At 38.5% G+C, this 17642-nt stretch overlaps 1 protein-coding gene across 5 annotated transcripts in view; it reads right to left on the bottom strand.

The window, feature by feature from the left end:
- Positions 1–17642, bottom strand: part of PDS5B (PDS5 cohesin associated factor B) — a 226504-nt gene that overhangs the window by 154412 nt on the left and 54450 nt on the right. For all 5 annotated transcript variants that reach the window (XM_027775693.1, XM_027775694.1, XM_006158446.3 and 2 more), the window contains exon 2: positions 121–247. In XM_027775693.1, the coding sequence (XP_027631494.1) occupies positions 121–228 (108 nt within the window). In that variant the 5' untranslated portion in view covers positions 229–247. The remainder of the gene's footprint in view (positions 1–120; positions 248–17642) is intronic.

Genomic DNA, 17642 nt, shown 5'->3' with positions numbered 1-17642 from the left:
TCATTTGCTGTTTTGACGGGCTTTTACAAGGTGCAAGATACAAGATATAGCCTTGATATGGTTTTCACAGGGGACCCCACCATAAACACATGCCCCAAAAAAGTACTTAATTTTACTCACCTTTAACCGTCTCACCATCTCCTCTTTAGATATTTTATCTGAAATTTCCTTGACACCAGGAGGATAAGTAATTTTTCCATCATTGGTCCTTGTCTTTGAATGAGCCATGATGGAAATATTTTTACCCCTAAAATGAGAAAACTATTAGATACAAACTAAAAAATAGGTATAAACAGCTTTATCCATAACTAACATAAAAGGTAACCTGCCCAATAATTTATAACTACAATAATTTATGTTTAACAATAGAGGTATATTCTGAGCAATGCATCATTGGCAATTTTGGCATTATGCAAACACAATACTGCATACTTACACAAACCTAGATGGGATAACCTACTACACACCCAAGTTATATGGTATAGACTTATATGTTCCTTATGAGACCACTGTTATATATGTGAACTGTTATATATGTGAACTGTCATAGACTGAAATTTCATCATGCTCATATGACTACACCTCCTAATTTATAGTAATTCACTTATCTAATTAAATCACTCCTTGCACACATTATTTAACAAACAAAACTTATTTTTACTTTCGTCTGTTAGTGGCAAGCTATATTATGTGCACTGACCCTCTAAATTTTAAAAAAATAAAAATAAAAACCTATAATGTAAGAGAGAAAATATTCACACACAAACTGGGGTACTGGATTCCTAATATGGCCAATCACAGTTCAAGTCCCAGACCTGGCAACATGAAAATCACACAGGTACATGTGCATGTGTGCCCAGGATCCCAGGAGGAGAATGGAGGAGAAGGTTATGTTGAGTGGCCATCCTCCCTAGAGGGTGATTTCTCACTTTCTCTCTCACTGTCTCTCCAGTGAGCACATGAGCACGGGGGGGTAGAATCACTCAAACTAAAATCGAATAGGAAAATATGAACCCAGAGAAGTAAATGACAAATATAGGATTCAGTTTTGGTGATGGCACAGAGCAAGCGACACAGGAGTAACCGAATTTGTCAAGACAAAGAGCATTAAATAAAAAATTCTCCTGGGACCAGCAGTTAGCATAATGGGTATATCGCTGGACTCCCACGTAGTCAACCGCGGTTCAAGTCCCGGACCCAGTGGCTTAAACTCACACCGGGCGCATGTGCGTACGTGCCCAAGATCCTGAGAGGAGAATGGAGAAAAAGGATTGTGGCGTGGTCACCCTCCCTGAGGGGTGATTTCTCGCTTTCTGTCTCTCTGTCTGGAGAGTGCACGTGCCCTATAGCAAAAACCTCTTAAAAAAAAAAATTCTCCTGACATTAATGTAAAATACTACCACACCTCATAAAGATCTATCTGCAAAGAGGGTTAAATCAGAAACCAACATGTGAACCCTTCCGCCACAGCTCCTACCCTCCACAGGAGACAGCAAGAAGGCTGCACTGGTGTGAAACAGAGCAAGGTAATGAAATACAGGGCAGGAACAGCTAACAAGTTTTGGCCATGAGCCTACATATGACCTAAGTAATCCAGAGAACCTCAAAACATGAACTTACCGACCCCCAACTATTAATACCCTCAAGCACCAAACATGAGTAAATCAAGGCCTGCTTAGAAAAGGGCACCTTCATTCTGATCATCAAAGAATTCCCACTATGATGTTTCTAGGAAATGAGCAGTATCAAGTCAAAACTAGCCAAGCACCTAACGAAACGGCACTATGGGAGAGGGATGTGGGGGGGAGAACAAGCAGATAAAACAGACACCAAAAACAGAATGACATTTCTTCAGATATTATAACTATCAAATAAGTCATGACACTACTATACTTACAATCTTAAAGAAATTAAAGTCAATTCTGAAAATATCCACAGGAGATAAAAAGTTACAAAGAGCCAACTAAAAGATCTAAGAAAAAGTAGAATTCCTAAAAATAAAAATAATACATAAAAACTGAAATTTAAAAATTCAATGGGAGCCAGACAGTGGCACAGCAGTAAAGCATCATGCTCTAAAAGACTCATCTACAGCAAAGTTCTGTGTTTACATGTAAAAGCCTCCCTGAATACATCAGTCATGTACAGGCACACAATCCAGGGATGGCTGAGCCTGAGGATGGATTGTGTTATCAAGACCCAGTAACTCACTCTTGCTCACAGAAACAATAAATTAACTTAAAAATCAGAAATGAGGGGTCAACAGGTGGCGTGATGATTAAGGCACTGGACTCCCACATGGTCGACCACAGTTTGAGCCCCAGATCCAGTGGCTTGAAAATCACACCAGACACAAGTGCATGCAATACCCAAAATCCCCTGAGGAGAATGAAGAGAAGGGACTGTAGCATGGCCATTTCTGCTTGAGAATTTCCCTCTCTCTGTCTCTCTCCAGTGAGCACAAGTGCCCTATGACCAAAACCTACAAAGAAAAAAGGGAAAGAAAAGGGAGAAAGAAAAAAAAAAAAGAAAGAAAGAAAAATCAACGAGTGAGTTTACTTGTAGACCAAAAAAACTATTAGAATTAGTGAACCAAAGAGGCTAGGATTATGTAGAGCACAACAAACAGAAACATAAAACTGGAATACATAGAAGAAAGGACAGAAAAGTCTAAACCATATGTAATCTATGACTTATAGAAGTACCAGAAGAGAAAAATGAGGAAGAGGTCAAATATCTAAAAAGAATTATCATTTTTAAAACAATGTAAAAATTCAAGAAATATATATATATATATATATAAAATCTGAAAGATGAATTTTCACATCACTTTTCAATATCAACAATGAAAACCAGACAGAAAAATGTCATCTTCAGTGTCACTGTGTGTGTGTGTGTGTGTGTGTGTGTGTGTGTGTCTATGAATAACTGCATGTGTAGAGTATCACAAAATCATGACAGGAGGAAGGAATAGAAGAAAAAGGATTGCATCATGACCATGCCCCACTAAGAGCTGCTTTCTCTTATACACCTCTCTGGTTAGCACACATGTTCTTTAGCCTTAAAAGAATTCTAATAATGGAGCCAGACCATGGTATGACAGTTCAGGTGGCTGGATCCCACATGGCCAACTGCACACTTTAAGTTCCAGACCCAGCAGCTTCAGAAACATGCCGGGTGCATGTGTATGCATGCCAAAAGTCCCAAAAGGAGAGAGAAGTGGAGAAGGGATTACAGTGTGACCATTCTCCATGGCAGTGCATTCTCTCTCTCTCCAACAAGTATACTCACCCTTTGACCAAAATACAAATAATTAATTAATTAATTAAGCCAACTATGAAGCTGGCAGAAGTCCCAGATGAACACATGACTGAAGAGGATACTCTGGCAGCAAATAAGCTTATGAAAAAAGTGTTCATCATTAGGCACTGGGACAATGCAAATTAAACCATAATGATATTAAATGTGTGTGTGTGTGTGTGTGTGTGTGTGTAAACTAAAATGGACAAAATAAAAAAGTGGTAACACCAAATACAGACAATAACGCAAAAATAGTGGATCTGTCATACCTTACTCGTGAAAATGTAAAATGTTTCAACTACAATGAGTAAGTCTGGCAGTTTCTTATCAAACTAAACATGTATTTATCATACAGTTGGACATTTATTACAGAAAAATGAGGGAAAAAAATTAAAAATTCATTCTAAAAAAATGTCTGAACAAGATTATGGGGCCAGCAAGTAGCATAGAGGTTAAGTCACTGGACTCTCACATGGCCGACCATGATTCTAGTCTCAGCCCTGAGAGGAATCTGGAGAAGTGACTGTGGCATGGTCATCCCCTCTTTGGGCGGGGTGGTAAAGTTTCACTTTCCCTCTCTCTATCTTTGTCTCTCTGGTGAATGCACAAACCCTGTACCACAAGAAGAAAAAAAAAAAAAAGCCTTTAAAAAGAAAGGATGTTTACTGAAAAAAAAAAAAAAAAAAAGCCTTTAAAAAGAAAGTATGTTTACAGTAGCTTTATTTATAATACCCCAAAATTAAAAGCATTCTACATGTCCTTCAACAGGTAAACAGTTAAATTCTGATACATCCATACAATACTACTAAGCTATAAAAACAACTGAATAACTGATAATATACAACTTATAGTCATTATGCTTAGTGAAAAGAGCCATCTAAAAAGATTAAATTTGGTATCGTCGTGTTTATTTAACATTCTCAAAGTGATAAAATTCCATAAGCAAAGAACAGTTTAGTGACAGTAAAGGAACAGAGGTAGGGGTGAGAGGTACCATGAGGCAATTCCTTCTTAATTATAATGGTAGTTACATGAATCTATACATGGGATTTAGCCACAGAACTACATACAACAAACAGAAAATGTTGCATAAGAACTCCAAAAACTGTGTAACATGTAAACTAGTTAACAATAACCTGCATCAATGCCAAAATACTCACTTTGAGAGTATAATACAGTTACAAGAGAAGTCATCAGTGGAGGAAAACAGATGAAGGATTCACAGGACTCTATACTATTCTTATAGCATTCTGACTGTAATTATCTCCCCACCAAAAACATAAAAGATAGGGTGCATGCACTCACTAGAAAGACACAGAGAGAGAGAAAGAGAGAGAGAGAAAAAAAAAATAGGAGAAAAGGTAAGAAAGCACCCCCCAGGTAGGACAACCATGCCAATATCCCTTTCCTCCATTCTCCTCTTGGGATTCTAGGTGTGTGAACGCAAACACACACACACACACACACACGGTTTGGGCCAGGATTTATACCATACAGTCAGTCATGTGGGATCCAGCCACCTTAACCACTATGCCACAGGTTCATTCCCAAATAATAAGACTTTATTTAATCAAAAAAGTCAATTATATTCATATAAATAGCATAAAACAAGTTTAAAAATACAATTTATGTTGAAAACTATAAATCACCTAGGAATTAGTGTAACAAAAGGTGAACTTTTATAGAAGAAAAAAATCATAAAGCCTTACTGATGAAAATTAAAGAAAATCTAAATAAATGAAGGAGTATCATATTCATCACTGTAAATTTCAAATACTGTAAACATCAAACTCCCCACACTGATTAGGATTCAGTACAATCCTAGTCAAGCCTAGGTTTGGGGTTTTTCTTTAAAGCATTTTGACTTTTTGTTTGTTTGTTTTGTTTTCTAGAGAGATTTTTGCTATAGGGCGCATGCACTTCTCAGAGAGACAGAGAGGGAGAAATCATTCCCCCACCCCACCCCCGTCATCCCACTTCGCAATCCCTTTTCTCAGGATTTTGGGAATGGAAACATAGGCACCCAGCTTTAGTTTCAAGTCACCACTTCTAGAACTCAAACCAGAGTCAACCATGTGAGAGTCTAGCACCTTAACCACAACATCACCTGCTGGCCCAGCATTTTGACAATTTAAAAAGTAATAAGTAAATACAAAAGGCCAAGAATAGCAAGACAATTAAAAGGAAAAAAATAAAACAATGGATGAACTTGCTCTACCAGATATTAAAATCCATTATAAAATAAAGCTAAAGCAATTTAGACAGTAGTAATCCTACCCTCCCTCCCCATATCCTCAGGGGTTTACATTCCAAGATTCCCATGAATGCTTGCAACCACAGATAATACTGAACACACACACAATATATATGTATATATATTTTTAGTAGCTCTTATCTTAAAATGTTCAGGACCAGAAGTTATTTCAGATTTCAATTATTTTTTTTTACCTTGAAATATTTGCATATACATAATGAGATCCCTTAGGGATACAATTCAAGTCTAAACATGAAATTCATTTAAGTTCCATATATACCTTATATAATTAGCCTGAAGGTAATTTTATACAACATTCTTTGTACTGCAGCATTTGGAGTTCAACCCATCATATGAGATAGGATGTGGAATGTTCTACTTAAAGCCTCATGTTGGTCCTCAAAATTTTTGAATTTAGGATCATTTCAGATATTTGGATTAAAGATGTTCAAGTTGTATACTATGTTCTGTCATACCTATGATAAAGTTTACTTTATAAATTATTCACAGGAAGAGATTAATAAGATAAATTATAAAAATTCATTGTACTAAAAGTTATATGATTTTATAGTCTTTTACCATCTCAAAATATCTTATTAAGTGACCTCAGGGTACGATCAAAGAGTCTGGCATCCTCAACTATGCTTTTTTCTATTCCTTATTAAGTAAAGAACTTCACTATTCCACTGAAAAGAAATACTTTTCAGCATCACTTTGACATATCCAAATTGCTAGCATCACTGTTATAGTTAAGGGCCATGATTAAGTATAATAAGGGTTACTGGAACACAAGCACTATAATACCTCAAGAGTTGATCTGATAACTTATACAGCTACTAGGTGACAACAACAAAGTAATGCAGGTAGTGTGGATATGCCTGCACAAAGAAATGATTTATAACCTAGGCAGGAAGGAGCGGGATGGTGTGAGATTTCATCACACTCAAAATGGTGTGCAATTTAAACTTACAAATTGCTTAGCTATGGAATTTTCTATTTAATATTTTTGGACCACAATTGACTAAAGGTAACTAAAACCATCAAAATAATTAATAATAACAATAATAATTGCATATAAGGGAGAACTACTGAAATCATTTTACACTAGCAGCTATTTCACATACTAGGTACTATTAGTATTAGGTACTCAGAAGATACTTGGTGAATGAATGGCCAGACTACTCTAAGGAACTCTGGTTAACATAGGCAATATGGACTAGTCAGAGAAAAAAACTAAATAAAGTAAAACTAGTTAGGAAAATGCTCCAAAGTCCAGGTAAGAAGTAATAAGAAGCTGACTATAGGCAATGAATGTAAAACAAAAAAGACTGATTTCAAAGACTTATGATTGTAATGGAGGAGATGATTATTTTGTAAAATTCGAAGCCTTTCTTACTGAAAAGTAATTGTCTTAACTATTTACTGACCCATAGCCTCGAGGTTAAGACAGCCAGTACTCACATTGCCAATCAATTGCACAGATCAAGTCCCAGACCCAGCATCCGGAGGCACACTCTGAGTGTGTGTGATGCATGCCCAGGATCTCAAGAGGGAGAGGGAGGAGAAGAGATCGCAGTGACTATGCCCCCACCAGGGGATGTGCTTTCTCTTCTCCTGTTCTGTTTCTCTCTCTGTGAATGCATGCACCCTAATTTAATTTTTTTTTTTTTTGGTAGAGAGCATGTAAGCACTTGCCAGAGACAGAAGCAGAGATAGACACAAAGAGAGTGGCATAGTGAGAAAAGAGCACCTCAGGCTGGGTGCTGGACTCAAATCATGTAGCCAGCCATGTGAGATTCAGCCACTTTAACGTCCATACCATCTGCTGTCCCAAAATAAATATTTACTCAGATTTTACATGGTGTCATACAGGTACTATAAATACAACAAATGATAAGCAAATATACAACATCTCTGCCTTAATTTTAATAGAGATGGGAGAAAAAAGAGAGATTAAGTATTGGAAAATACTAAATTTGGTCTAGAAAGCAAATCTAGATTGTAAGTCTAAAGTTCTGGAGAAAAGTCAAGGCCTGAAAACATTCTGAAACCTTGTATTGTTCGTGTTTTACGGCTTTAAGATCAATAAAGTAGGTATGTAGCATGACCTGAGATACCAAGACTGAAACTTAAGAAAATAACTATAGTGGGACCAGCAGTTAGCGTAATGGCTATGTCGCTGGACTCCCATGTAGTTGACCGCGATGAGAGGCCCAGACCCAGTGGCTTAAACTCACGCCCAGTGGTTGTGCGTGCATGCCCAAGATCCCGAAAGAAAAATGGAGGAGTGTGATGTGGCCATCACCCCTGGGGGGTGATTTCTCATTTTCTGTCTGTCTCTCAGTCTCTCTCTTTCTGGCTAGCTAACGCAACCTATAGCAAAAACCTCTCCCCTTCCCCCCCAAAAAAGAAAATGCCTATAGTGGTATGGGGGCTAAGAAGGATCAGGAAGGAAAACAAAAAGTCAAAAAACATAGGAAAATGAGGAAATGGTTACAAAAATCTGGGGGAAATGTTTAAATATGGAGGAGTGTTATACATAAATTATTTCAGTAAAAACATACAAAATGACCTCAGCAAATATTCTCTTAAACTTGGTTAGAAAAAAAAAAAAAAGGTTCTGAGCTCAGTTACATACTGCACACTGGCAGATGGTTCTACCGGGTAGGATGAGTCCACGTGGGAGGCCTTGGGTACAATTTCCAGACCACCATAAAAGAGAGGTACAACCTTGCCTATAGCCCCACCTACCCCAAGATTGAAACAGGACTGCAACATAGCAAGAAAATAAAAAGTTTCCAAAGAATAAAGGGAATGTATGCCAAATTACATGGTAATAAAAAGAAGATAGGAGAAAGAGAGAGAAAGAGAAAGGAAGAGATCTTCACTTGATATCAGAAGTCAATAGTAAAAGGTACTGATATAGAGCCACTCCTCTGAGGTTAAACAGAATGTCAAAGAAATAATTGACATTTCTTTCATCTTTGGTGAATCTCAATTACTCACCCTTAAGGTAAGACAGATAAACCAGAAATGAGAAATAATAAATGTATTTTTTAAAAGATTCATATAAAACTGACCTGTATCAAAGTCTACGTTACATACCACGTATACTATAGAACAACATGCTGATTTATCTAATTACTTCTCCATTTAAAAAATAAAAACCTTTGGGTCAGCCTGTAGCTTGGTGAATAAGTGAGGTGGATCCCACATGGCCGACCATGTGGTTTGAGTCCCAGATCCAGCAGCTTGTAAACACAGCAGGCACATGTGCATTTGTGCCCCAAATCCTATCAAGAGGTAGAAATGGAAAAGGAGGGACTGTGACATGCCCATGACTCATGGGAAGATGTTCCTTCTTGCTTGTTCTCTCTATTGATCCCCAGTGAATGCATGCACACTCTGGCAAATTACTGGGTCATTAGAAAAGTCATTTCCTATGCATTTTTGCATATGAAAACATAGAAAAATACATCATGACTTTTCCGACGACCTAGTTAAATAAAATTTTCAATTTGCCACCAATTTATAGTAAAATTATAACTTAGAATTTCCCTTTCAAAGAGTAATTTTAAACAGTCGTAGAAAGTAGTTAAGTTCAATAATTATTACATGCATACTGTTACATTTACATTTTTATATTCAGTATGAATAAGTAAAATATAAGAAAAGGGAACCAGCAGTTAGCGTAATGGCTATGTCGCTGGACTCCCACGTAGTCGACCGCGGTTCGCGTCCCGGACCCGGTGGCTTAAAACTCACGCCGGGTGCGTGTGCGTGCGTGCCCAAGATCCTGAGAGGAGAATGGAGGAGAAGGGATTGCGGCGTGACCATTCCCCCTGGGGGCTGATTTCTCCCTTTCTGTCTCTATGTCTCTGTCTGCCTGGCGAGCGCACACGCCCTATAGCAAAAATCTCTCAAAAAAAAAAAAATTAAAGAAAATATCCTAATACTACAGAGTTTTGAGTTAAATTCAAATAAAATGGCCATCAGTTTCAGGAAATACATAGCATTTTTTTTTTAGTCACATTAACAGTTCTAGAAAGAAACCATTAATGAAATTATCATTCTTCAGTATATTACCAGATGTAAATAAACGTTAATAGGTAAAATTATATAAGATACTACAGTAAAAATATGTAAGGTCTAGGACCAGCAGATGGTATAATGGCTGGCGTCACAGAACTCCCACAGCCAACCATGTTGAGTCCTAGACCAGGCGGCTTAAACTCACACACTTGTGTTTGTGTGTGTTTGTCTACCCCCAAACGCACACACTCCCTCCCCCCAGATCCCAAAAGGAGAATGGAGAAGGGACTGTGGCATGGTCATCTGGGGTGGGGGTGAGGGTGGTCTCTCATATTCTGTATCTGTCTGTCTCTTTCTGGTGAGCGCATGCACCCTATAGCAAAAATCTCTCTAAATAAATAATGTGAGATCTTTTTGTTGAAAAGGGAAGGAAAAAAAAGCAAACTACTGACTGGACTGAAGAGCAAAGACAGAGTAATATTAGCAATGGCAATAACATTTTTTAGTTGATCTTAGGAAGATATAAAGACCAACATCTACCATTTTCATGATTGATTTGTCTTGAAAATCTAATATGGGGGTCAGCAGGTGGTGTGGTGGTTAAGGCGCTAAACTCTCACATGGCTGATGCAGTTTTGAGTCCCAGAACTGGTAGTTTATTTCTCAGTTTCCTTCTTTCTCTCTGTCTTCTCTTTGATCAACTTAAAAAATAGTAATAATAAAAAAAAATGACAATGAATAGAATTTAAATAATTTTTTTTTAAATCTAGTATGAACGTTAAGTTCATAGTCACAGAAATAACATCAGACTACTATTAGAATTCTCACTTGGCCGTGTTTGTTAAAAGGTATTTTTATTCCTGGGATTTCACTCCAGGTTGAAGTGGAATTAGAAGGAAAACAAAAGGTTTTATAAAGAGTGATGACTGAAGAAAGCAATCTTCCTCACAACTAGTACCTTTCATAACCAGCAGATGGTGCCCTCTATAAAGACAACCTTTCTAGCACATAGTAATTCAACAGTGTCAGAAGTTAGGTTTCTGGATGTCAAGGAACAACTAAATATCTAATGGGAGTTTTTCCTGAGAGAAAAATTAAATAAAATAATAAATTATGCCATTCTCCTTTCGGTATACAACCTCAAGGTCATATTAACGTATATTCCAAATGTTTGGACAAAAAGTTGCCTTTTTCCATATACAATGTATCAGCTGGCACAAATTACTTTATTAATTCACATTAAGTGCATTTAATAGTTTTTTTCTTGACTTCTGGTAAAACAGAGTATATTAAATGCTTTAGTAAGGTCTTCTAAAAAGTAGACCTATTCTCTTCGTTCATATTTTTCTTAGTATTTATTTACAAAAGGGAAAACATGGTTATCCTGTTGCCTCTATCCTTTAAGGACCAAGGATGCTATAGAAGAGTATAAAGTTTAACTGGCTCAACACAAATAGAATCCAGGCCCTAGAGTACCTCAACTACAGCTGAGTTACTTTCTAATTAAATGCAAAGAAAGTATTGATTTTTTTTTATTTCATTTATTTTTTCCATAAAGTAGAGCAGAGGGCACTGCTAGCCTATGCCAGTCAGGATCACCCGCTGGGTATGCCTGGTGTGCACAGGAAAACCTTAAACCCAGGATGTTCCCAAGCTGCCTCAGCACTTCTGAGTACTGCACAACTGCTGGGTAACCATAACTGACCATTAAAAAAAAACACACACACACAAAAAGGGAATCAGCAAATAGCATAATGGTTATGTTGCTGGACTCCCACGTAGCCGACCTTAGTTCAAGTCCCGAACTAGGTGGTTTAAAACTCACACCAGATGCAGATGGTTTAAAACTCACACCAGACACGTGTGAATGCATGTCTAAAATCCCAAGAGGTGAATGGAGAAGAAAGTTTTACAGCGTGGCCATCCCTCCTGGAGGGTGACTTCTCACTTCCTATCTCTCTGTCTCTACACGTCCTATAGCAAAAATCTCTCCAGAAAGTAAATAAATAGGATACCAGCAATTGGCATAATGGCTATGTCGCAGGACTCGCATGTAGTTGACCATGGTTCGAGTCCTGGACCCGGTGGTTTAAACTCACGCCAGGCGCGTGTGCATGCATGCCCAAGATCCCGAGTGGAGAAGGGATTGCAGCATGGCCATCCCCCCGGGGGATGATTTCTCACTTTCTGTCTCTGTCTTTCTGGCAAGCGCATGCACTCTATAGCAAAAATCTCTCCCCAATAAAAAGTATTAAAAAAAAAAAAAAAACAGTGATGGTTTTTCTCATTCACTGAATGATGATTATCTCTGTGGTCAGCAGTCAGCTCAATCTTCCATTGTTAAGGTGGGGAGGAGATAAAATTGCGTACTTTTTTCTATTCACATCAAATCTTAGGCACACATTCGAGCACAACACTCTCTGCTACCTTTACTTCATTGAGAAAATAGCAGTTTTGTCAAAAAGGATCTTCATTCTCCCTTCACTGAATTTCCTGCCTATATTTGCACCCATCCTTTACTTCCTTCCAGTTGCCAGAAAGGTAGCAGCTCTCATCAGAACAAAAACAAATCTCTCCACAGGTACACAATTTCCATCCCTCTGCAAGTTTCTCAACAACTTCTACTGTATTAATTTCCTTCTTCCTCAGCATTAGCATCCTCTATGTCTACCAGATCCTTTCCCTCAGCATTCAAATATAATGTGTCATGATTTAGTTAATGGTTTGTCCCTCAAGTTTCATGTTTTGGAATTGATGTCAGGAGGTGATGTGGCCTAATGTACAGTGATTGGATCATAGTAATTGCATCATGCATGTCTCTCAGGACCCAGTGAGTTTGATTCTTATGAGACAGAGTTTCGATCTTTCAAGAGCTGACTGCTGTAACAGCTGCCTTCAGCTTGCTTGCTCGCTCACTCTCTTCACCAGCTATCCTCTGTGCTTCCCACAGGCCATGTTGTAGACTGGAGTAATGCCAGGTCTACAGACTTTCCACATCAGAACTCTGAGTTAATCAACATCTATTTCTTTACAAACCACCCAGCCACAGGTTTTCTGTTAGCAACACAATAACAGACTAAGACGCTGTTCTTGGAGGGAAGGACACCATTCTAGCAAAAAGGAGAACAAATATTTATGTTTATACTATAAATATACATATACCCTCCAGCTAATATCTTCTCAAATTACCTTTGCAATAAAGCTTCTCAAAGAGTAATTTGTATTTTCTTTCAAATTTTTTAAATTATTTAGATTTATTTAGATATTTTATTTATTTATTCATTTATTTATACATACATACAGTCAGACAGACAGACCAACTGACTGACCAGAGAGGGACAGAGCTAGAGAGCTCACATGAGAGAGAAAGTAAGAAGCCACCAAGTCCGGGACTCGAACCATGGTTGGCCAGGTGGGAGTCCAGAGACTCTTAACCACCATGACACCTGCAGGCCCCAGTAAACTGTATTTTCTATCTTGCATTGCAAATAGCTTTTCATACTAATCCAATCTGGCTTCCAAACAACCCCTCACCTCCATACCTTGCCATCATCAGCAACAATCCTTTTGCCATGGTCTTTATGGCAGATTGTAAAAAACAGCAACAAGTTTTTCCCTTCACTGTATCTACACTCTTGCAATATGACTTTGTTGTTCTTTCCATCAGTAAGAACAAGTGGTTTTCCAGCTCTTGAATCTGAGATGATCTTATGATTTACTTTTGGCCAATGAGACACCAGCAAACTTAATTAAGTGCTTATGCACTTGTTTGCTGACCTGCAGTTCTTGGAATTCTTCGGACATGTGAGCACTCCCAAACTGTGCCACTGGAAAATCAGAAGTCTTATAGGAAGAGGCCTCAGGTATCCCAGCCTTGAGTATCATGAACAAATCAGTCTCAAACCACTAAATGATGTATAGCAGTAGGTTTATGACTGACCCAATCTGAGATTAGAGCTAAATCTGATCCAGATCACTAGAATCGCCCAGAAAAAACAAACCAAAATACAGTTCAGAATGGTTAGTTTAAGGCATTCATTAAGTCTTGGGGTGATTTGTTACACAGTAAAAGCTACATAAAATTCATCATTAGTTTCCATGCTGCCAAATCAAACTGAACACTTTTCTAATCCTTACTTGCTTGGTATAAGAACTCTAACAGTCAATTACAGCTTTCTCCATGAAACTATTTTCCTTCCATTTATAATACATTTTACTTTTTCCTGATCGTCCCATTTTAATGGTCATTCCCACCTCTTCATTTCCCTGCCTTCTACTCAAGCTCTAAGTATCAGAATCATCAGAGCTCAATTCTGGTCCCTTAATTCTTTTACTCCATTCATTTTTCTAAGTCTTTTTAGCCCTAAGTTTTCATTTACAGACTTCAAAATAGTAAATATAAATGCTACTGCAGCCAGCAGGTGGTGTGGTAGTTAAGGGCACTGGACTCCCAACTGCGGTTCAAATCCCAAACGTGGCGACTTGTTTTCTGTCTCTTTCTCTCACTCTGTCCCTCTCTGGTCAAATATTAATAAATAAAGTCAAATAAAATATTTAAAATACATAAATTATACACACACGCACACACACACACACGCTACCAAGGTCTCTTCTGAAATCCAACCCGCATGTACAACTACCTACCTACTTAACATTTCTACTTGGTTATTCTCATGGTGAACTTAAAATATCGAACATTAAACAATGATATCTCAACTTCTCTCTCTTAAAAAAAAAAAAAACTCTTTTAGTAAATGTCAGAGGGTGTGTGTGTTCACCAGGAAGAGAGAAAAACCAAGAGAGGGAGATGGAGAAAGCACCCTTTGGTGGGATGAACTCATGCTACAATACCTTTTCCTCCATTCTTCCACTCTGTCAAGATTGGAGGAACACACACACATGTGCCCAGCTTGTTTATCAAACTGCTGAAGTCAGGATCTGAACCACAGTTGGCCATGTAGGATCTAGCTCCCTTAACCATTAAGCCATAGAGCCCATCAAAATACTCTTTTGTGATTCATCTCTATGCCAGTATGTAACACCTTTGGATACTCACTTCCTACTCCCAAAAAACCAAGAATATCCTCAACAGCTCCCTTTTAAAATCAATCAAGTCCCGTAAATGCTACCTGTAAATGACATTCACCCTTATTTAACCATCACTTCATAACTTAATCTAAGCCACCTCCAATTCATTCTTCACATAACAGAAAAATCTTAATATGCTAATCTCTTCATATCACTACTTTCCTTAAATTTCTGAAATAGGGTCCCATTACCCTTAGAATGAATTCTTTTTTTTTTTTTGGAGAGGTTTTTGCTATAGGGCACCTGCGCTCACCAGGCAGACAGAGAGAGAGAGAGACAGAAAGCGAGAGATCACCCCCCAGGGGGGATGGCCATGCCGCAATCCCTTCTCCTCTGATCTCCTCTCAGGATCTTGGGCACACACGCACATGCGCCCGGCGTGAGCTTTAAGCCACCGGGTCCGGGACGCGAACCGCGGTCGACTACGTGGGAGTCCAGCGACATAGCCATTATGCTAACTGCTGGTCCCCCTTAGAACGAATTCTAAACAGACTAAACTTACCACTTTTACAGTACATGCATCACATCTCCACTCCTTAATGGCACAACCAAGATCCCTTTCTCAGTGTGTCCTACTCCTCTGCTTCAAAAAACCTTTTCTACTCTAGCCCTCATGACTGACTGACACTAATTTTCTAAGTCTCATGTGTCAATTTATCTAGGAAGCCATCAAGTCTACTTTAAAAACTAAAGTAAATTAAATCTTTACTAAATGTTCTCACACCACCACTATACTATTCCTTCAAGAATCTATCATAAATGGGACCAGCAGTTAGCATAATGGCTATGTCGCTGGACTCCCACGTAGTCGACCGCGGTTCGAGTCCCGGACCCCGTGGCTTAAACTCATGCTGGGCGCGTGTGCGTGTGTGCCCAAGATCCCGTGAGGAGAATGGAGGAGAAGGGATTGCGGCGTGGCCATCCCCCCTGGAGGGTGATTTCTCGCTTTCTGTCTCTCTGACTCTCTCTCTTTCTGGAGAACACACGTGCTCTATAGCAAAAACCTCTCTCAAAAAAAAAAAAGAATCTATCATAAACATAAATATTAATTCTCTAACGTCTGCTTCTCCTTCTAAACTACAATCTGCATGAGGATGAAAGTCTTACTGTTCTACATCTAATGCAATGCTAGTTGAAATCAAAAGCTCTTAATCATGAGATGAATTATGTAACTATGGCCATTTTATAAACAAAGAAACTGATATTCAGTTTAAACTACTATGCTAAAGTTATCCAAAATTAAACTAGAATTGATCTGTATCTGATTCTCAATGCCTATGCCTTTAACCCAATGGGTCCCAATCTTTGGCACACACATAAATACCCTAATAATCAGACCTAAATATCTACAATAGCAAAAAAAAAAAAAAACCTCCATGAGAACTGCTATATGCAAACTTGGATAGAACACCTTGTAGTACAATGTATTGCCAATTCTGCCCAACAACCACAGAAGCATTTACCTTATATAAACACAACAGCTAAAATTAATTTTTTTAAATTTGACAAATACATTGCAGTTTTCAAAGCTCTCCCATACATATTTTTCTTCACAATTCTATAAAGTAAAAGCAAAGGGCCAGTTGGTGGCATGATGGTTAAGAAAACTGGTTCCACATGGCCAACTGTGTGGATGAAGTGGACCTGTGGCTGGACCCTGTGGCTTAAAAAACATGCTGGGTGGAGCCAGCAAGTGATGTAAAAGTTAAAGCACTGGATCCTGCATATGCCCCACCCCAATCCTTGGTGTGAGTCTCAGACCCAGAGGCTTTAAAATAACACTGGGCACATATATCCAAACTCTGAGGAGGAGAATGAAGGAGAAAGGATTGAAGTATGAGTATTCCTACTGGGGGGTGATTCCCCATTTTCCTTCTCGCTCTTTCTGTCTCTCCTTGGTAAATGCCCTATGGAAAAAACTGAAAACAAAATAAAAAATAAAAAATAAAAAAACATGAGGAAGGGGTGGGAAGGAGACACATGCGTGTATGAGTGCTCAAAAGTCCACGCCCCCCAAAAAAGAGAGATGGAGGAGAAGGGGTTACTACAGGATCATCCCCCATAGAGGGCACTTTCTTACCTCCTTCCTCCTTTCTCTCTCCAGAAAGTGTACATACCCTCTAACAAATAAAATTTTAAATAAAAATAATAATTTTTAAAGAGGCAGGAATTATCCTTATTTTACAAATAAAGAAAATGAAGTTTAGAGAGTTTACAAATTTGTTTAAAATCACCAAGTAGCAAGTGGCAGAACCAGGAAAACAAACCAAGTTTTCTGGTTCTACTTCAGCCTCTTTTGGGGATCCTGAATTAAAAATTAAGAATCAGGAGTCAGTTCCAAAGCCTACTGGCTAAGGAAGCCAAATCCCATATGGCAACAGAAGTTCAAGTCCTGGTCCCAGGGCTTGAAAAATGCTGGGAATGTGGGTGAGTATACTCCAAATCCCAACAGGATGAAGAAATGACGAAGCAACTGCATCATGACTATATCATATGAAGGGGTGCTTTCTCCCTCCCTCCCTCTCCCTCTCTCTCTCTCTGGCAAATATATGTGGCCTCAACAATATTTTAAAAAGAATCGGAATATTGCAAAATCAAATGAGAGTGAACAGAAATAAAAATATTAAATCCAGAGGCTTCAAACACAAAAACTGTCTCATATATTTAGACTAAGAGAATGAAGTTAATTAAAAAGACAATAAGGAGTGTTGGTGAATTTGCAGAGAACAAGGAACCCTCAAACACTGTAGTGGGAATGTAAGTCATTTTGGAATAGTCTGATAATGTCTTTAAAAGTTAAATATAGGGGGAACCAGCAGTTAGCGTAATGGCTATGTCACTGGACTCCCACGTAGTCAACCGCGGTTCGTGTCCTGGACCCGGTGGCTTAAAACTCACGCCGGGCGCGTGTGCGTGCGTGCCCAAGATCCCAAGAGGAGAACGGAGAAGGGAGTGCAGCGTGGCAATC

Source organism: Tupaia chinensis, unplaced genomic scaffold, assembly GCF_000334495.1.
Source record: "Tupaia chinensis unplaced genomic scaffold, TupChi_1.0 Scaffold000597_1, whole genome shotgun sequence".
Taxonomy (NCBI): domain Eukaryota; kingdom Metazoa; phylum Chordata; class Mammalia; order Scandentia; family Tupaiidae; genus Tupaia; species Tupaia belangeri.
The sequence above is the reverse complement of the archived record's forward strand: the minus strand, read 5'-3'. Positions and strand labels throughout refer to the sequence as shown.